General features: G+C 33.6%; 1 protein-coding gene and 1 long non-coding RNA gene across 2 annotated transcripts; both read left to right on the plus strand.

Moving 5' to 3' along the window:
- The first annotated feature begins 3,898 nt into the window (after nucleotides 1–3,898).
- On the plus strand, nucleotides 3,899–4,658 carry LOC111373974. Its single transcript, XR_002699049.1, has 2 exons — nucleotides 3,899–3,944; nucleotides 4,399–4,658. It is a non-coding gene; the product is annotated as an uncharacterized LOC111373974 (long non-coding RNA).
- Nucleotides 4,659–13,511: 8,853 nt separating this feature from the next.
- Nucleotides 13,512–14,825, plus strand: LOC111373964. Its single transcript, XM_022996565.1, has 4 exons — nucleotides 13,512–14,077; nucleotides 14,230–14,404; nucleotides 14,522–14,577; nucleotides 14,726–14,825. Exons 1-4 carry the CDS (start codon nucleotides 13,512–13,514, stop codon nucleotides 14,823–14,825), a joined length of 897 nt encoding a protein of 298 aa, XP_022852333.1.
- The last annotated feature ends 7,886 nt before the right edge of the window (nucleotides 14,826–22,711 follow it).

Below are 22,711 nucleotides of genomic sequence, written 5' to 3' on the forward strand. Positions count from 1 at the left end.
CGTTTATTATAGCAACCACCTCTTTCTTAATCGGGTCATCACTAGATGTCTCTGGAAAATGGATACTTAAGGACAACCAACTTTCGCACGCTTGAGAACAATTCTCAAATTGCGGTGCCAATCAAGAAGATTTAATTTGGTTGTTGGCATCCAGTATGCCATTCAAAATATATGGCTACTCAAGATTCAATATAAATAGAAATAACGAAAAGGAAAAGAATAATATATAAAATGCATCAATTAATTTAACATGGACTTTTATTAAATTAATTATGTTTCCACTGTTTAAATAAAATTTATGACCCTCTTATATAAATTTATGGAGTCCACACTTGACTCCCAATGAGTTGGGATCCCATCTATTATATTAAGATCTTGAGTGTACTCAACAGGCCTTAATTTAACATTTGAGTAGATACTATTATCAATAGTATCTCAATACAACTCCCAGATCATTAAGCTAACAACTCTTTGTTTTCACACGTTTTATGTGTTAGCTTAACATGCCTCTAAAATTTATCTCCTTGAGTGTACTCAACAAAAAATAAATTTTAGTTAAGTCGAACCCATCATTCAGAAATATCTAATATTNTATATATATATATATATATATATATTATTATACATCTACCATGCAAATAAATATATATATCATAATATAATAATATGGACGATAATGGATTTTTACTATCTAGTTTTCCTGAGCCATAAGGAAGACTAGTTGATCAATTCCTGAGGGTTTAGCATTGAACAGTATCAATGCGCCATCTCCATGGTCTCTTCCTCTTCTTGTCTCTTCAATTAGTCCAGTTGCAACCTGTATCATATACTAGTTGGCACGCAGGCCTAAATGAAATTGAACTCGCAGGCCCACATCAATAATAATAATAACAATGGACTCACAGGTCCAAAATGATCAAGAGCTCGCAGTCCCAGAAAACAACAAGAATAAAAATTAATCATTCAACATATCCATATGGTCGAGTCCATAATCGTCCACTAATAATACATTCATCATATAAATATATACCTATATAATATCTAATATTATATGCAAATTAGTTTCAAGTTTCTAGCAATTAAGGTCGTCTAAACTCTTTTAAACAAATGGATCGGAACAATTAAATAATTAATTAATCATATTAATCAATTATTTAATTAGCAGGCATGTTTAATTAAAATCAAATTTTAATTAAATACTGAATTAGAGTCCAACTCTAATTCAACAATTATAGGGCGGGATAATTAATTAAAATTAAATTTTAATTAAATATCAAATTAGAGTTAAACTCTACTTTCAAAATTCAAGGTGGTTGACTTCAATTAAAATCAAATTTTAATTAAATAACAAAATCAGAGTCTAACTCTAATTCCATAACTTAAGGCGGTTGAATTTAATTAAAAACAAATTTAATTCAATGGTAAAATTAGAGTCCAACTCTAAATCCAAGATCTTAGGGCGAACATGTTTAATTAAAATCAAATTTTAATTAAACATAAATTATAGTCTAAATCTAATCTATAATAAAATTTTAGGGCAACACAATTTAATTAAATAGTAGAATTAGAATCCAACTCTAAATCTGTGTTTTTTTCTTTTTTTTTTTTAGGGCCAACCCGTTTAATTAAAATCAAATTTTAATCAAACACCAAATTAGAGTCTAACTCTAATCTACCGAAAAGTTTAGGGCGAAAAAATTTAATTAAAATCAAATTTTAATTAAACGTCAAATTAGAATCTAATTCTAATTTCAAAAATATCTTCGGGTGAAAAATTAATTAAAACAGATTTTTTAATTTAAGTCCTAAATTAGAGTCCAACTCTAATTTAAATTGAATTGATATTTTAAATTAGGATAACACTCCTAAATAAAATAAAATTCAATTGGGGTCAAAGTTTAATATTTAAGTTAAAATCCAATTTTAACGAAAATGTAAAAGTCGTCAATTTTAAATAAATTGTTTTACTTTGGGTCAAAATTAAATTTATAGGTCAAACCCATTAAAATACATTTTAAAAACCAATTTAGAATTCAAATTCAAAATCCATTTTGAAATTTACAAATTGACCCAAGTTTATAATTAAAAGGTGGTCCTTCAATTAACTTAATAGCAAGACAGGTCCTCCAATTAAAATTGCAAAGTTACCGTTCTCATTTAATTGCAGGTAGCCCCTTTACATTTCATAAATTGCAAAGAGGTCCCCTTTTTAAAATTTGCAAACTGACCCCTTGGAAAATAATTGCAGACATGGGGCCCACAATTACTTTAATTGCAAAGGAACCCCCGCCTCCAAATTGCCCAATCTGAATACCCTAAGAAATCGTCGGCCCTTTTCCTCTTTATTCTTGGCGGTGCTGGTCATTAGTACCAGGCAGTCGGCGCTACTGCTACAATAGCAGCAGCGTGCAACAGCAACGCCGCACGCTGCTGCATTCAACCGTCGGGCAGCGCTGCACGCTGCTGCATTCAACAGTCGGGCAGCGCCCGGTGCTGCTCGGCGGGAGCAGCGCAGGTGAGCGGCATCCAACGCCGTCGGCAATTTTTGCCCGATTTTCAAATTCCTTCCTCATTTTTTTATTTAATTTACGAAAATTTAATTTTTTTTATCTCAAAACCAATTTTGAATACGAAAAGTAATTTTCTTAATTGCTAGAAACATGAAAAACAATAACAATCAAAAATCAACTCCTAACAAACACAAAGTAGACTCTGATACCACTGTTGGGAATCTACTTATACATGCACAACGAAAAATTGAAATTATTTCGATTCCCACTGATAATCCCTTTGTGTTTAAATAGAAATCGTGATAAAGATTGTACCTTTGAAGAATTCTACAAACCTTTTGTTTTTCTTTTCGTTCCAGCAATCTTGATTCGTCATCCACAGCTGTCCAATTGTCCAGCCTCCAACGGTGATCCACCCAGAGAATAAGATTGCAACTACCAGGGTTTTTTCTCTTGTGCCAGCAAGAATAATGAAAACCATATGGACCTCAAACCCTAACCATGTATTTATATAAGCCCAAACGGGCTCGACCCGATCCGATCCAATATTTAATTAATCCATTTAATTAAACCCGGTTTGTGAATTAATTAATCCAATTAATTAATTCGGGAATATAAATAACAAATCCAATTAATTAATTTATCCAACGATTGTTAAATTAACCAATTGGTAATTTGCAATCTTCCAATTCTCTTTTGTGTGCGACCCATTAGGTTCCCGACCACAATGCCTAACGATGTAAAATATTATTTTGATCTAATCAAAATTGTTAAATTAACACACCCTTTTAATTTATCGTCAATTCACACTAGCCGTCCCTGATTGACATCTAGCAATGTATTAGGGCAATACATGTGACGGAAAATGTTACGTGGTATGAAAAAACCAAATTCGTTCGTTTACTGTGAAACTATAATCCCTTCGTCAATATGATCCGATCAATTATGAGATATGGAATTGTGTCAATCCCGAATTTCGATCATATATTTCACTCGACTATTAAGTCAATATAAGTCGAAAACTCATTTTCAACTTATGAGTACACCTTGGCCAAGGATTTCGTTATTGACTTAATTGAATGAAACGTAGATCATAATCTCCTACTATCTAAGAGTGATGAATCCTTTATTAGTCAATCACAACCTTCCTACGATTCTTGACATTAAGAGTATATATCTATGGGTAAACTATTATTTATTTATTTGTCTATTAATTAAATAATAGATCTGCCATTAAATTGTATTAATTATATATACAAGTATTTATGTTCAAAGTTGATTGGACCTAGGGCATACTATTTACAGCATATTATCACAAGCACTTGATAATAAGCACTTGACATTAAGAGTATATAGCTATGGGTAGACTTCTTGATAGCAGCAAGACGACGTTTCTTTCACTCTTGTTCTGCTTCGTCATCCTTGCAGCCTTCGGTCGGTAGTGTAGTTAGTTATATATTTTTGTATGTATTTCTCTGGCAGCCAAATAACAGTACCCCACCCCAGGGCTTGATATTTCTCAGACACACAAAGAACAGCCAATTGACATGCTACTTATATAGTATTATTTATTTATTTATTTTCCATTTTATTAATACAAAAAACATTGCTATACAACAATGGTTGAAATTTCACTTATTCTTCACTGCCTTTTTAGCTAAACACATTTGACATTATAATATTTAAAATGAATGTATTGTTTCTGACATAGAAAGTACAAAATTATATATGATAATGAACAACCCTATGGGTTTTTGTGTCTATTGAACCACCCACTGAAAAACTTAAGCTATTAGATACATTTTTAGCTTATCCTATCAAATGCATTCTATATTTGTTAGCATTTTTATTACGGCATTTGGCTTAACCTAATCCAATTTCTTGGCAGAGGCGCAAATCGGGGAGGCAACATGCCAAAGGCCAAGCAAAGGATATTGGAGATGTGTCCCTTACCAGTGTAACTCATACTGTAAGCAGTACGAAGGAGCTTACTATGGTTCTTGTATCAAGAAACACTGGGGTGCTTATTATTGCTATTGCCACCACCGCCAACGCTGAATGAGTTTCGTAACTTAATATGTAATCACTTGGTGATACTGAAACTGTATATGTAACATACACTAAATAAAAGCTGCCCGTGTGTGGTTCTGAGCAGCAATTACAGTAATATCACCAGTGAGCTGTTGCTGAATTGTTATATTACTGCTGTACTGATATATAATATAAAATAATCTCATATTGGTGTAATTTTATGCCATAATGTATAAAGATATTTTTACACCTCTTGCGACATGTTGGAATTTATTTATACATGTACTGTGAAATTTTAAATAATTTCAATTTCCGTCTTTGTGTTTGTAAATACTAATATCTAATTAATTAACGAATTAATCTCAATAATATGACTGAAATAGAATATGCAGGTTAGTTTGAACTTTCTACAAGCAGTTTCACGGATAGTTCTGGCAGAATTTTCTTTACTAATTTGTGTTCTATGTAATATATAATATACTGCAGAATTAAATAAGGGAGAACGTAGATATAGCGAGGTAAACTAATCCATTCTTCAAAATACTAAATACAACCGTCTCAATGTAGTAATTTCGCAAAATTAAATAAAATAATCAATAGAAAATGAATAATTCCCTTGTTTTCTTATTCCTTTCGACTTATTGGAGAAGTAGAATCAAGCCTCGTTCTTGACTTTATCACTACTTCATTATTGTATTCAGCTGCAACTACGACTAGGATTAAGATTAACCAATCTTAACTCATACCAAGTAGTCTGATCTTCGAAAAGGATTATGTTCACACTGGGGTGTATTCTATATAGTTGAAGAACATGGGCTTTGTTTCTAGATACTTCAATGCATCTCCAACTTTTCAGAACTCACTGGAGTAGATCAAAATGCCTCTGAATATTGAACTGCAGGTTCGTCGGATGTCAAAACATTTTTCCCTCAAAGCTTAATACATCCATTCAACAAGTAAATCCCAATTAGTTAGTACTAGATTATACAGCCCACATGTAGTTAGTGCCAAAAACAGAAGTTAGGAATGTTAAAACTAGATCATCACTCTATCCTGCTTCATGGTACTAGATTATTTAGGGTCTGCAATTGAAGACCTTCAATCTCAACCTCTACAACTATACAAGATGGGCATCACTAACAAGATCATTTGTAGGATGGACTGGGGGAGGAATAGTTAGAATTTTTATGAAACTTCAAAACTAGAAACTTTAGAATTTGAAAACCTAATTACTTTATTGCTAAAATCCTTTAGTCAAACCACCAAGAGAATTATTAAATGTGAAACTTACCTTGATATATTGAGAATGATTATTTATTACTGGATCTTGAATGTGGATCTTCAATCTTGAAGATCAACTGCCATCTTTTCATGTTTGACATCTTAACTTTAATATTGTATTTTGCATTCTTTGCTTCTTGAATTCTTGTTCTTGACTTTGGTTTCTTGTTTCATAATCTTGATTTTTGAATTCATGCTTCTGGATTATTGATCTTGACTATGGGTTTTAGATCTTTCTTTTCAATATGTTTTTCTTAATTAATTTTGTTTTGACGGGAGGCGGGAAGATTGTGAAGTCGCATATGAATTTGGATCCATATCCATATTTATATTTTCATATATATTTTTGTCCATCAAGGATACACAAACCCTGATGGATCCGGTTTCTATATATATAATCCGGCCCACACTTTATGTAGATACCCTAAGTCCAGTAATTAACTCTTTATTAAATCACTTTAATTTTTTTGCCTAACTTTGAGATAGCTTTATACACAATTAATTATATATGTCACATGACAAATTAATAAACCAATAATAGTTTTAGTACCTAGACACACTTAGTGGATAAATTTTGGTATCAATGTTCAAATAAGCGTGTCTATGGAGGTTTGTCTGAACATGTTGAAGCAAATTGATGTTAAAAGACTCATCTATGTGGGGCGACGGCAAATCAGTTAAAGTCGAGGCTATAGGGACTTTTAGATTATTATTAAAGGCTAGTTATTATTTAAATATGAAAAGATATTTTTGATATCGTCTTTTAGATGGAATTTGGTTTCTATTACTATATTGGACAAATTTGGCCATTCTTGTTCAATTGAAAATAGCGAGTTTCATCTTCTTCTTTTTTTAAATTCAAATATTATGGGTACTAGTTCTTTGTCCGGTTATAATAATCAATATTTGCTTAATACGGTCACCTCTTATAAAGTGAATTCATGTGATATTAAACATAAATTAACCTCAAAAAAGACCAAACTGAAAAGTCTACTTTACTTTTACATGCTAAGCGTGGTATTTAGTACAATCTTTATTTATTTGTCCCAGATTTTCAAAAAAGTAATAGTAGGATGATTTATCATTTTTAGGTTTTTGCTTTTTCTTTTGAATCGAACTAAATGCACCTTTCTTATTCTTTAAATTGTCCTTTGAGGTACTTGCCAAGTGAGTAATACTAGTTATCTTGTTTTATCATTTCTTCTTCATGCACACAATATGGAATCAGTTCATTAAGAATCTATTTCCCCTTTTGATAGTTGCAACATACCTTAAATTAATTGAATTGTGCAAGAGCAGAAGTCAAAATCAAATGCACGAGCAAGTCACAAGAAAACTCAAGCTTTAATATCTTTAGTTTGAAATAAGATGAGACATTTCTATAATGTACTCCTTTATGTTTTCTTTACCTTTATAATTTAGTGAAACTAAGCTCGCTAAAAGCATGCTAGTTTTGCTTTGTATTTTTTTTCTTGCCAATTTCCGCTAGAAAATCCTTGGCAGTAGTTATCTTAGTGCCTCTCAATGTTATTGAAATTCCATGCTTCATGATCATAAGACTCGTGTGGTTTAAACAATCCCACTTATTCGAGCCCCATTTTTCATTAATATAATACTTATCTATAAAATCAGTGGGTTGTTCAGTCCTTAACTCTAAGATCAAGATCCATATAGCCAAGAGCAATATGAACTTTATCTTTCGATCCCTCAAATTTAGTTTCATAAGTGAAAGTTATGCAGTTCGACCCAAATAATACCTAGAGGGGATGAATAGGTGTTTGTGTGGAATTTAAGCAAATTAATTAAGTAACATGTTACAATTATTAATTAGTCCAAATGAATTCACATGCAATCTACCCTATGTTTAACTGCCGCAATATAATAAATTTTAGGAAAACAATAACACAGGATATTTGATGACGGAGAAAACCCCTCACAGGATTAAAAACTGTGAGCCCCAGCTAGTATGAATCCACTATAAACGAATCAACTTACAATATCGTCGGACTCGACCTACACTAGTACTCTCTGACCTCCTAATTGTAGTTCCCAAAGCCCTTCTAGATTGTCTGCTCCTGCAAGAACTCTCGACGTTCTAAATCCATCTATCTCCAATGAATTCTCAAGAACTCATTGTTCTCCAACAATTGGGACTTCGTCAACCACTAATTGATACTTTGGAAGTTTTAGTTTTTGGTATTTGAATTTTTTAATTTGACATTTTCAATTGCAAATTTCAATGACCGATTTATTGTATGAAATATGAAAGGTTTGTGTGTTTTCTCACAGTGAACAATCCAAGATTTTTCGTGAAACGATACAGGTATTTAGACAAAGGACATTTTAGGTAGTATGGTCTTATTAAAATTCTCAATAATCATAAATTAGGGTTTTTTAGCATGCACTATCACTCGACCGATGGACCAGTGAAGAGCGAGCGAAGGTATTTCGCTAAAGCGAGATCCTGGCGACAAGGTAGAAAAGTCATTTCTGATTTTGTCGCTCGGGCAGTGTGTCGGTGAGAGACAAGCGAAATTGCGGCGACTCTTTTCCTTATTCCAAACTTTAACCCTAACCTAGCAACCACTATTATACAAAATTGCATCAAACTCCTTGACTTTTACACTTTTTCGATTTGGTCCTTTTTGTTTACAGAATTGCCATTACTTTAAAACCTAACAATAATCAGCGAAATTTAATTTATTAGTCAGCAACTATTGGAGAAGTAGATGGATTGATCAAATATAGAATTTAAACCTATATGGCATGTTCACATTGGAATTCGTATTAGACAATCAATAATTTCAAATAATGGTGAGCCCTATTACAAGAAACCGAGCACAACATTGATATTTAGTCTTTGAACAAAAATATCAAACTTGTAAGTGATACTGTTGGGGTAGTAATTAAATATTGACAATAGATCTGGTCAAACATTAAGTTTGTCTTTGAACTGACTCAATATTCACATAATGGAAAACTTTACTATTGTCACGTATTTATTATTTTATATGTGCAAATAACTCGATCAAATGTTAACCTTCCTTCAGGTCGGTCAAATATTGACCATCATTGAATGTCACCGCAAGCGCTTCGTTGGAGTTATGCACATGGGCTCCATGCCCAGTCACTTCCATCATGGTTTGCTACCCAACTGTGCTTTGGTCTGCAAGTCATGAATCTGCCCTCTATTTTGTCAACCGTCCACTGGTTTGGCCCAAAAATGGATTTATAGATCTAGCAATTTAGCAAAATCTGAACAGTTTTTAATTCCTATTTTCTGTTTCATTCTTGTAATCACTCCCAATAAGGTGTATAACTAGAAGAAGAGTTTCTTCTTCGTGTGAGGAAACTAGGGTCATTTTCTAAATGACTCATATTCTTCAGCAACGTACCTTGTTGTTATGGCAACTATTGTGAGTATGGTGAATTTACCTTTTGCCTTCATTTAACTTCTCCCGTTTTATGCTAATACTTCTCCTTCTAGGAAAGAAAAAAAAGTCCACTAGGAGTTCATGGACTTGCTGGGCTTCGAACTTTTATAGCTTTGATTCCTAACAGGAATCTTGAGGTTCGTGAAGCAGGGACACTACTCCATCCTTCGAATTCATACTTCTGCAATATACAAACTACGATGGATGAGTGTGTATGCTAAAGAAAGCGTGTTTTTTTATCTTTAAGTATTTCTTGCTACACTTTTTGTTTCGTAGGGAGGATTGATATTGGTGCTAACCCAACTGGGAAGTGCCAAAAAATTATTGGGACCTTTTTTCTAGCGCCAATCCCTCACGAAAGATTTTTCTTCATTGTTGGGCTATAGGATCAAAAGATACGTCTTCGCAAGGGGCTTGGGGTCGAAATGGGGCACTTCGAAGAAGATTACACCTTCTAAAGAAACTGAAGGGTCTTCTGCTGGTACTAAGACTGATCTTTCTCCTAAAAACATTCAATTATTGAATCCACTCTGACGATTCTTTGTTTGGTCTCCGGAAGGAATCAACTCTGGGAAAAAGGAAGATACTGGGTACTAATTACCTTCATTCGAACCCCAAGAGAGCTCACTTTATTCAATCCTCTCCATAACGAGGAATTAGATTCTGGCATGCTTCGACCCCTACCTTTGAAGTCTATTTATTTGTCAAATCCTAGAAGAAATTGCGAATAAGATCACTCCGACAAATAGGGAAAAACTGATTGATGTTCATCTTTCATGAGCCATCGTGCTTTGTCATGATCAGTAGGTGGAATATGAACTTCGTGTTCAGTGAGCTATCTTGTTAGAGAAAAAAGTGGAGGGTCTGGAAAAACAGTGCAGAACTTCAGTTGGCAATGATCAAAATGGTCTAAACTAAAAGAGGTCTCATTTCAACGCTCGAATATATCTAGTTATACGTTCTATATTCGTGAAATATAGAGACTAAATCATTCAACGTTACATTTTCAGAAACTAAAACGCATATTTGGCTAATTTTATCAAACTAGGTCACTTCTTTTTATAATCATTAGTGTCTCGGACTTTATTATCATTTTTTTCCTTGAATTCAAAATAATTGAGACAGCAACTCAAAGTCTATCGAAGCACCAATTTCAACTAACGTGATAAGAGTGTAAAATATGATATTTTTTCCCTCTTAATTATTGCATTCATATGATTATTTGACGTCAAAATGCACTCATTACTCTTATGTCTTGATCTAGGTCGCAATTTGATGGAAAATATTGAAATTTGGAAAAAAAGAGTAAAAAAGGGACAAAGTGGAAAAAAGTGAAAGTTCAAGGACCAAGTTGCAAATAATCCATAGACTAGACGGGCGATGGAATGATGATTCAAAAATTCTAAGGATCAATTGAGTGCAATTAGAAGTCAAAGGAAGTGAAATATTATCATAATGTCATCACAAATCAATTCACAATTGAAAAAGTTATGCACCGATTTTTAGCCTCATATTGGGACCCATTTTTGACATGAAAAATGATCAAATTAGAAGATGAATTCTAAATCAAAGTTAGCCTTTCGTGTTAGCTTTCCAACGCAACTTGAATCACCTCAATCGGACATCAAGAGGGAAAGTTATGGCCAGAATATTAAAAGCTGTTTGACGGGAAAATTTTTGAATTATGCGGTCACAGAGTTCAAAAGCTATGCTACCGCATGGAAGGGTCCAAGAAATTTTTGGGCACCACACATTTGTTCTATGCGACCGCATAGGTTTATACTATGCGGTCGCATAGTTATCTCCCGGAAGAAAAATTGACAGTTTCCAGATTTTATGCCGTTAACTAAGGTAACACGTTTTCACTTGATTCTTAAGCTCAGAACACTCCAGAACAAAGGGAAACAAACCTGGTACCATTTCTCTCATCTTGGGTGAAGAAACTCCATGAAAGGCTAGAAATCTTTGGTGGAGCAAGGGAGGATCTCGAATTGTATCGGTTATTTCAACATTTTTCATGCATGTAATATGATTTTCATTGCTAAACAATTATAGATTTGGATTTCTTGTTCTTATAAATATGTTTTGAGATTGGTTTAATATATATTAGATTTTCATGGATTTAATCATGTTCTATCCATCAAATAATTGAAGTATGTATTGAATTCAATTTCAAGCATTGTTGTGAGATTGATTTAACTTTTACTATATTTCACATAGATTTAATCATGTTTTATCTATCATTAACTTAACCTAATTGTTAAATTTCAATTTCTATTGGTGTGATTTTCTACGATTTTATGCTTGATGTATAAGGTGAACTTAGAATTTGATTTCAATAGATTAAAGTGTGTATATGTTATAGGAAATCCATATTTTAGAATTACTGTAGAATCAAATTGGGCCTTAATGTTATATTTCCCAATTAAAGTTTGATGAAAAAATCTTTAATTGAGTACATGAATGCATGATTGACGTTGAATGATCTGAACCAATCAAGGAAATTTCGGCGCTTCACTAATTCATACTTTGATTCAAATCCCATAAATTCACATATTAACATTTGAACACATTTCAAATTGATATATTATCTGTTACACAACTCGCAATGAAAATCCTAGTTTGTTGGACCCTTTAATTAATTTCTCATCTGCCTGTTGATACGACACTCCAAAACTATACTACAATCACCGCGTATACTTTGGGCATAATCAAATTTTGGTGCCGTTATCGAGGAGATTGTACAAATAATTAAAGGATTTTCGAACAAAATGGTGACTTCTTTCTCTTTTATCTTTTTAGTCTGTTGTTTATTTTTAGTTGTATTTTCTTATTTCTCACATTTTTGCATTTTTGTGCTTTATGAACAGATATTGAGACAAGCGAGGGCGATTCATTGCAAGACCTCAACTAGAGTTTGAATAACTTTCTAACCCTATTTTCGATTCTGCATCTATAGACACGAGCATCACATTACACAACACAGTGAGTGATAGTGAGCACGGAGATTCGCCCTATAGGACCCTACATGATTACCTTCATCCAATACGCACTTCCACGCCATCTTGCATTATGTTCCCACCCAATATATCACGTATGGACCTAAAATTGGGAATGATTCAACTTCTTCCCATTTCTCACGGCCTTGAAAATGAGAATCCATACATGCATATTCGGGAATTTGAGGAAGTGGTTGCAACCTTCAATAATCAACATGGAACAATGGACGTAGTGAGGCTTAAATTCTTTCCATTTTCACTTAAAGAACGAGCAAAAAGCTAGTTGTATTTATTGAGACCACGTTCGATTGGGACTTGGGCTGAAATGATGCAAGCATTATTTGGTAAATACTTTTCACATCATAAAACCACTAGCCTGAAGAAAATTGCCTCTTTTGTCAAAAAGGACAATGAAAGAAGTATCAAGTATAGGAAAGGTACAAAGAGTTGTAAGCCTTTTGCCCCCACCATGGTTATGAAAGTTGGCGTAAAGTGAGTTATTTTATGATGGCCTAACACCTAGGGAGTGTCAATTTGTTGAAATAATGTATAACGATGACTTTTTACAAAAAATCCAGACGAGGCAATAGAATACCTAGATGATTTAGCTGGAAAGGCCCATACCTAGGCTGGACCGAGTGCTACTGAGAGTACCAATATGTCATGACCCACAGGAAACCCAACTAGCATAGGCAATTACCATCTTGCGGATGAGGACACCCTTAGAGCTAAAGTAGAAACCCTCATTAGAGAACTTGAAGCCCTACGTGCTAAGGATTCAAAACTCATGCAATCTGTTTCTCGTGTTGAGCCTTTAGGGGTTTGTTTTGTATGTGGCAGCATTGATCATCCAGCACAGGAGTGTGCTACTTATGTTGAAATGAGAGGACTTTCTAAGGAACACTGTAATGCTTTAGGTTTATATCAAACGCCCTACACCCCTTACTTCGAGACATACAACCTAGGAATGGTGGAATCACCCCAATCTCAGCTGTAAATCTGAAAGTCAGCCAAATAAAGCTCACACTGCACTTCCATATCAGCCCACGTCCTTTAGGAACTCTTTAAAAGACACTCTACGTGCATTTATAGAGGCACAGAGTAAGACTAACCAAAAGTTTGAGACTATGATCACCTAGATTGTTGAAGAAAACAAGGAAATAAAATCTTGTATGTCAAAACTAACTAATGTCTTAGCTGTAGAAAAGCGTGGAAAATTCTCAGCGCAAGCTCAATCGAACCCTAGGGGGCAACACATGGTACAAACTTCAGGATCAGGAGAGACCAACTCGAAGGAAGTAAATGTCATAACCAATAGATTTGGAAAAGTCATAGAACCAATCCCCAAACCTAGGGAATGTGAGAAGGATCCCAGCAGCGTAGAAGAGAGCACCCCTAGTGAAAAGGTAGTGAAAAATTCCTATAGAGTGCCCTTTCCTCAAGCCCTCAAGTCGTCCTCAAAATCTGCTAGTCAATACAGTGAAATATTAGAGCACCTCAAGCAAGTAAAAATCAATCTATCTCTCTTGCACGTGATTTTCCAGGTCCCCACATATACTAAAGTCCTTAAGGACTTGTGTACTATAAAAAGGAAGTACCATGTCAAGAAAATCGCCTTCTTGACTAAATACGTGAGTGTCGTAATTGAACAAAAAGTCCCACCAAAGTATAAGAACCCTAGTTGTCCTATTGTTTCTTGTATTATAGGGAACCATGAGATTTTACAAGCTTTCCTCGACTTAGGGGCTAGTCTCAACATCATGCCTGATGCTATATACTCGGTGTTAGGTCTAGGTGAGATCAAACCTACTACAGTGGTCCTGTAATTGGCTGATCGGTCCACTATTAGACCTAGGGGATAGTTGAGGATGTGCTAGTATAGATTGACAAATTTTGCTACCCTGCAAATTTTTTGATTTTGGATGTGAAAGTAGATGTGATTATTAACTCCAAGATTTCCATTATTCTTGGTAGACCTTTTCTCGCTACAGCTAACGATCTCATCAATTGTAGGAATGGTTTGATAAAGCTATCATTTGGGAATATGACCTTAGACATCAACATCTTTCACGTTATGAAACAACCTAAGGAAGATGATGAGTGTCATCAAACATACATGATTGATACATTCGTTGAGGAGGAAGCACATGTGCTCATTGTCCCTGATTCTTTAAATTCTTTCCTGTTAAATTCTGAAATTCCCACAGGGTATGATAATGGGGAATATGCTGATATTTGTGCTTGTGCTACTTTTGATTATTTTTAGGATTATGGGACACCACCGATGACTACTTTCAATGAGTTTGGTGCAATGCGCCGAAGGTTAACAACGCCCTGTCTGGATATGGGCTGAAGAAGGCAATATTGGGTCGAGCCAACGACAATAAACAAAGGCGCTGCTTGGGAGGCAACCCAAGGGAAGTTCGTTTCCTTCTCTTTCTTTTTATTTTTATTTATGTATTCTCTCTAGGTTTAGTCCATACATTATTCATTGCATTCTTTCATATTCATTTTCTGCATTACCCTTTCCATTAAAGACTTTTGGACCTCTTATACTTCAGCTCATGTGATTCACTTCGGCACTCAGGTGACATCTTTCCTTACCTTTATTTGGCAAACATGTTTTTGCATTGAGAACAATGCAATGTTTAGTTGGGAGGAGAGTTTAACTTAAATTTTGTTGTGAATTGCATGATTTACATAGAATGTTGGTCTCTTTTTTTAATTCCGTAATTCGCTACATATTCTTATATGACAATATATGCCACTAGGAATTAATGTTATTTATGAAAGTTTGGATGTTGAGACATTTGCTGAATCTTTTTACGCACACAGGCTTTGTGGTAAGATAGTGGGTTAGCACATATAACTAGAGTAGTTTCTTGCTGAAGTTTTCTTATGAGAGTTAGTGAAGATCGAGAGTCACCTTGCACTAAAATAGCAATGAGCATTCATCTATTTTGTGAATTGGAAACTCTTTTGAGAATATATGGTTTGTGGTAAGATGGTAAGTTACTTGGGAAATGATGAAGGTCAATTTAGGATTAACAAATAAGCCTTCTTCTCTTTCAATAATTACAATCCCTAGTAACCATGTTGAGCCATACACACATCTATAGTATTTTCTTCATACACCCATGTTATACATACTTCTCCACATTGGAGTATAGTTTATCCATGTATTCACCTAACTTTTTACTTTCAAGCGTGTAGTGAGTATTGAATGCTTATTTGTGAAAAATAGAAGTAAGAAAATGACAAGAGTTAGTATGTGCTCAAGTAAAACAGCCCTAAAAAAAGGACAAATTTTTTTTTATTGATTTTGGGATTGAAATATTGAAGAGTGTATTTATCGAAAGATGTAATCTATTGAGATGCTTGATGAGATGCCTAGCTACATGTTTGGAAGTCCTTGAATCTTTATATCTTCATTTTCATACAGCCTAACTCAAACCACATTACAACCCTTTAAATTGACTATTTTGATCCCAAGTATGATCGTGGTAAGAAAGTAATGAATTTTCATTTGACAGTATGCTTATTATAAGATCAATGTTCATTTGTTGCTCATTCATAAACATTTAAGCCTCCAAATTATGAATGTATCCCTTTCTCGACTACATAGAGAGAAAATCGCATTAAACGCTTTGATACCCTTGAGTTCTGGAGTTGAACCTTCAGCTCGAGACATAAGTGATGTTGCATGTGTTAGGGTTGGTGGTAAGATGGCTATGGCTTGACACACACTCACACATTTGGCAAGTGTTTTTGATATCTTGATGATCATGGCATTGTTAGGTACATGTGGTATTGAGTTTGAAAAGAGCATGAATTGCAGTTAAGTTGGAACTTAATAATTTCATTTGTATCATAGTCTAATCATTCGTTTGCTTGTTCTACATTGAATTGCTAGGGACCAGCAATAAGCAAGTTGTGGTGTAATAAGAGTGTAAAATATGATATTTTCCCCTTGTAATTATTGCATTCATATGATTATTTGACGTCAAAATGCACTCCTTACTCTTATGTTTTTATCTAGGTCGCGATTTGATGGAAAATGTTGAAATTTGGAATAAATGAGTAAAAAGGAGTAAAGTGGAAGAAAGTGAAAGTTCAGGGACCAAGTTACAAATAACCCATAGATGAGACGGGCAATGGAATGATGATTCAAGAATGTCAAGGGTCAATTGGGTGCAATTAGAAATCAAAGAAAGTGAAATATGATCATAACATCTTCACAAATCAATTCCCAATCAAAAAAGTTACGCACTAATTTTCAACCTCATATTTGAACTCCTTTTTTACTTCGAAGATAATCAAATTGGAGGATAATTTTTGAAGCATAGTTAGCCCTTCATGTTAACTTTCCAATGTAACTTGAATCACCTCAATTAAACATAAGGAGGGAAAGTTATGGCCAAAATACTAAAAGCTGTTCGGCAAAAAGATTTTTGAACTTCAAAAGCTATGCGACCGCATAGGTTTATACTATGCGGTCACATAGTTTATCTCCCGGAATAAAAATTGACAGTTTCCAAATTTTACGTCATCAGCTATGATAACACATTTTCACTTGATTCTTAAGCCCAGAACACTCCAAAACGAAGGGGAACGAACTTGGTACCATTTTCTCTCATCTTAGGTGAAGAAACTCCACGGAATTCTATAAATCTTTGGTGGAGCAAGGGAGGAACTCGATTGGTATCGGTTATTTCAATATATTTCATGCATGTAATATGATTTCCATTGCTAAACAATTCTAGATTTGGATTTCTTGTTCTTATAAATATGTGTTGAGATTGGTTTACGATATATTAGATTTTCATGGATTTAATCATGTTCTTTCATCGAATAATTGAATTATGTATTGAATTTCAATTTCAAGCATTGTTGTGAGTGTATTTAACTTTTACTATATTTCGCATAGATTTAATCATGTTTTATCTATCGTGAAATTAACCTAATTGTTAAATTTCAATTTCAATTATCTATTGGTGTGATTCTCTATGATTTTATACTTGATGTATAAGGTGGATTTAGAATCTAATTTCAATAGACGAAAGTGGGTATATATTATAGGAAGTCCATATTTTAGAATTACTGTAGAATAAAATTGGGCCTTAATGTTATATTCCCCAATTAAAGTTTGATGAAAAATCTTTAATTCAGTACATGAATGCATGATTGATGTTGAATGATCTGAACCAATCGAGGGAATTTCGACGCTCCACTATTTCATAATTTGATTCAAAACCCGTAAATTCACATACATTTGAACACATTTCAAATTGATATATTATCTGTTACATAACTCGCAACGAAAATCCTAGTTTGTTGGACCCTTTAATTAATTTCACATCTTCCTGTTGATATGATACCCCAAATCTATACTACAATCACCGTGTTACACTTTGGGCGTAATCATGCTAAATGGATATGGATGCAATTAGGGGTGTTCGATTACACACTTAGCTCCAGTTTGACAACTATTAAAATTAATTTTTTGAAAAAAAATGAAGTTTGGAGTAGTGTGTTTTAGAGAATGTGTCATTGAAAATATTTAAAAAAAATTAAATTTAACTGAAAAATAATTTATTGTGAGAATGTATTATTGAAAATAAATTTACGAAAAAGGGGTTTTATTTTAATGGTTGTCAAAAAGAGGCTTAAATCTAAAGAGAATGCGTATTACAAAAGATTTATATCAATATGATAAGAAAATGGTAGCTTTCAACATGACCCACAATTTGGCTTTACCAGAAACATGATCCATGATCCCCGGAAAAGCTAAAACTAAATACAGTAGATCCAAAAGTTGACAAAATGAATAATAGAAATGAAATTGCTATAGAGTAATATATCAAGCCATAGCTTGCTTGATTTTATATCTTCAAGCTACTGCAGTTCAACTAATCTTTTGAGGTATTTTATAATCTTAGGGTCATCCCTAAGCATACACCACGCATTATAATACATTCATTAGGGTTTTAAGAGAGGAGAACAAGGCGAGAACGTAACGATTGAAATCAAGACGCAAGGATTCAATTTAAGATTTAAAGTGATGATGTCTTTTCTTTATTATTTAGTTTGTTTTCTTCTTCCCATTATGTTAGGCTAGATTTTTATGTGCTAAGAGATCGATAAACCTTTTAATGTGATTCTTAATTCTTTGTTTCATATTTTTGACATTAAAACATGTTTGATTATTTTGAATGATTTATATGCATTTAATTTCTTCCGCAATTAAGGGCCTGTAATTGTGTGAGTTTAGGTGACTTATTTCTTGCATTCGAAAGAAGGGGAATAAGTTCGACAAGGTATAAATTATCGAAGAGTCTGATAGGGGATAGAGATATACCGCATGCTCTGTGTGAATCTTTTAGTGCTTACAAAACTACGTGCATTCATGTGTATTTGCACCCGTTATAGAGATATAGGCTAGTGTTATATGAGAGTAGGTTCAACTTTGCTCGAGAGAAACTGTTGGATAGATTTAGGAGCATTGATTCTTCATAATTTCAATGTGTTGCCAATTTGTGAAATTAGGGTTAATTTGAACATTACTTGGGAATTCGTGATCCTGGTGTGCTATCCAATCACTGAATACATTAAATTGCGTTTTCAACATTTAATAATATTTTAGTTCATTTAAACATCAAATTGCATTTTGTTCATTGCGTGCATAATTAGCTTAGGTTAGGGTGTAATTAGTTTATAAAATCACTTGTTAAAATTTAGTTTCGGTTAAGGCCAAGATAAATAATATTGAACTAAATCAATCTATGTGAGACGATATTTAGACTCAAATGATCCACTTTATTACTTATTAACGAACCGTACACTTACGGTGATTTAAATCGAAAGAATAATTTCGTGAACAAGTTTTTGGAGCCATTGTCGGGGATTGAGTTTAGTTTAATTTCATTTTTATATACACTAATTCGAACTTCAAATTTTTAGTTTTATTTTTTTATTGTCGTTTAGGTTATTTTAATTTTATTTTTATTATAGTTCTTCAAATTGTTTGAATCTAAGTGCTACTACTAGTTTTCTTGCAGAGTTACATACCAAGATCGATTGGAGGAGAATTGATTACAGTTGATCCTGAAATTGAGCTCACTTTTCATCAACTGCAAAGAGAACTTAGAGAAATACGGTTGCAAATGGCTAACAAACCGAACAACCCTATTATCCTGGCCAATGAAGGAGAGGCAATGGATGAAGGAAACGAGATTTTGGGAGATTTCTTGACTCCTCAAGTAATTCAAAGCTAGTCCAACATAGTGTATCCACTGTTTGGGTAGCCTAATTTCCAATTGAAAACCAATGTGATATAGCTATTCTAGAATGGACACCAATTTTATGGCAGAGGCAAAAAAAATCCACATACACACATCTCGATTCTTGGATATGGGTCAACACTTCAGATATCAAGGAATTTCGGACAATGATTTAAGCTAAGGCTGTTTCCACATATACTACGGGATAAGGCACTTGAATGGTTGGATTTACTTCTTATTGCAAGCATCACTACTTGAAACGAGCTGGCTCATAAATTCTACACAAAGTTCTTCTCACTACCCAAGATAGCGAAATTGAGACATAAGATATCAATATTCAGTCAAGGAAAATCTGAATCATTTGACGAAGCCTGGAATAGATTCAAAAACATGCTCCGAAAGTGTCCTCAACATGTGTTCGACAAAAAGACCCAAATGCAATTCTTCTATACAAGGTTACTCTCGTATTTCAAAAGCATGGTGGACTTATCAACAGATGGCTCAATTTCCATACGAACAATCAATGGAGCACTGGAATTATTTGAGAGAATTGCTACCATTCCATCTGAGCAAGTGATTCAGAAGAAGCCTCGGGATGTTTATGAGGTATATACATATTCAGCCTTATTAGCAAAGATTGACTCATTATTTCACAAGGTGGAAAGCATATCACAGTTAGCGAATGCAAAATATGGACGAAAACCAAATTGTGAAGAATGTGGAGTGAATCATAGTACGGTGAAATGCCCAACAGGGAATGGAACAAGTAGAGTGGGCACTGATAAGTGTATTTTATACACTTATTCGGTACCTTAAAATAAATATATTTGATGTTATATCCTAAATTGTTGTTTCTTATTTTTAATAGGTAAATTCTATGAATGAAAAGGGAATTGAAGGAATAAAGCAAAAAAAAAGAGTGAAATCCAAAAGTTAGGGACCAAGTTGTAAAAATTCAATGGTTGATCCGGACCATGAATCGAAGATTGAAATGTTTGGAGGTCAAATTGAATATTTTGAAAGGTGAAGGACTTGAATTGAACCAAAGAATACATGGGTTGCAAAATTAAAAGGGATGACAGACTAAAATTTATTATATTGAAAGATTGAAGACTTGAGAGCTAATATTGCAATAAAGCCTTTGAATTGTAGTCAAATATGGTGGTTGTGGAGTTGTTACACACACACACACACACACACACACACACGAATCAAGTTGTTGAAGCTAATTAATTACACACACAATTGGAGTAGAGATACCAACACAAAAAAAGGGACAGCTTGGAGTCCTTTGAAAAGTCAAATATTGAGAGCAACCAATTTTATATTTTTACACTCTTTTGATTGACTGACACAGACGGAGAGAGAAGAAAATTGAGGCAGGCAATTATATATTTTTTACACACTCTCTGCCAAAAGAAATTGATACAGACGGAGGCAGGTTCTTGGGGAATTAAATTAAAAACGACTGCTTTGGGGAAAGGAGATAGCAGACAGCATAATTGGGAACTTTTTACGTTTCGTCAATTTTCGGTGATGTCTTCCATAATTCCTTGTTTTTTTTCTCTATTAAAATGAGTAGTTAAATTTAATTTTAGGGCGAACAATGTAACTGATTTGGGATCTTTATTTCTTTTATTTGAGATTTTTGTTCTTTTATATTTTGTGTGACTTTTAATTATATTTTTCATGCTTTGAATTTTCTGGCCAATTATTCAATGTTTTCGTGAACAATAATTACGTAGAGATGCGGATTCTTGTTTAGATCACTTATTAAAATTCGGTAAATTAATATAACGTGTAGAGATACCTATATTAATTGTTGCGGTCCTATAGAAATTCTTAGAACTGTTATTTCGTTTAATTAAATTTAATTTACATAGAAATATGGAATTGAACTAATTAAATAGGCTCAATGAGAACTCAAGAGGGGTAAGTGTTCGTGTGAAACCCACAAGCGTACAGGATCGTTGACAAGTAATAGATTTGATGTGTTGAGAATATCGTCCCACGAGGAATAAAATTTAACTTAGTGTATTAGTTCTTAATTCGATTCAAAGCGAACAAATTAAAAGTGATTTTTGTGAAATCTATGAAAATGTATAAAATGCGAATTTAAAATGTATATGGGAAGAATGTGTTGGATTACGAATTCACCTATTATTATCTATTCCGATTCTCGACTACGTAGCTAATTTCGCTCTTACATTCTTGACAATCGATAATTCTATTGTAATTAATTTTCCTTTCCAAGACAAATTAAATCAATCCTATTCACGATTCGATCCTATTCCTAGTCTGAATTCATATGAATAGAACGCATTCAATTTCACAATTATCTCAAAGATTGCACACGTGATGAATCTTATTCCTAAAATTTATTGTACATATATTAATCATGCAATGTTCTAAACTTATTGTGAACCTCCCAGCACTACAACAAGCAACTATCTATTTAATTGGTGATCAGGCAATCAAATAATAAAATTAAACATGCAAGATTAATCAACAATTGCAAGAATTTAACTAAACCACATGTCTTGAATTAAAAATAAATAATAACGGGTTTCATCGTCATCCAATACATGAGAAAAACTAGCCTAACATGTTGTTGGAATCAGACAAATAAAATTGACAAGATATCACCGTGAAATCGACGAAACGTGATTAATCCCAATTATGAGCCGATCATTTTCTGCGTATATCTTTCTATCTTTTCAGCCCAAACACAGCCTCTAATTCCCCTCTGCTTCGACTTTCTGATGTATGTATATATTAGAAAGTTTCAGCCACAAATTCTTTTCTTTTCCACGTGTGGATGTGGCTATTCCAATGTGTATGTATAATATAATTCAACCCCAATGTTTTTGTCTCCAACCGCCAGCAAGCCCTTTATCTTTTTGTGTGTTTTTTCCTTTCTAGAATTCTGTGTGTATGTATGTATGTATGTATGTATGTATGTGTATATATATATATATATATAGTTGGCTCTCTTTATTTCACAAAAGAACTCCACTTCCCCCAGTAGCCGGCACTTGTCTATCTACCCAATTTCAGCAACTTGTATGTATAATATCTTTCTCTTTCAGCCGCCTAATTAGTCTCCTAATTGAGGTGGAATTCCAATGGGTCTTCCCTCTTCTTCTTGGTAGCTGTCGCCCTCCTCTTCTCTTGGT

Source organism: Olea europaea, unplaced genomic scaffold (genome assembly GCF_002742605.1).
Source record: "Olea europaea var. sylvestris unplaced genomic scaffold, O_europaea_v1 scaffold1187, whole genome shotgun sequence".
NCBI lineage: Eukaryota > Viridiplantae > Streptophyta > Magnoliopsida > Lamiales > Oleaceae > Olea > Olea europaea.

Bases quoted from the DNA above. Each gene is read 5' to 3' on its own strand.
- LOC111373964 (XM_022996565.1), top strand. From the start codon at position 13,512: ATGGTACAAACTTCAGGATCAGGAGAGACCAACTCGAAGGAAGTAAAT. The intron at 14,078-14,229 runs GTAATTGGCTGA...TATTCTTGGTAG, and splicing joins AAACCTACTACAGTGGTCCT to ACCTTTTCTCGCTACAGCTA. The intron at 14,578-14,725 runs GTTAACAACGCC...TATTCTCTCTAG, and splicing joins TTTGGTGCAATGCGCCGAAG to GTTTAGTCCATACATTATTC.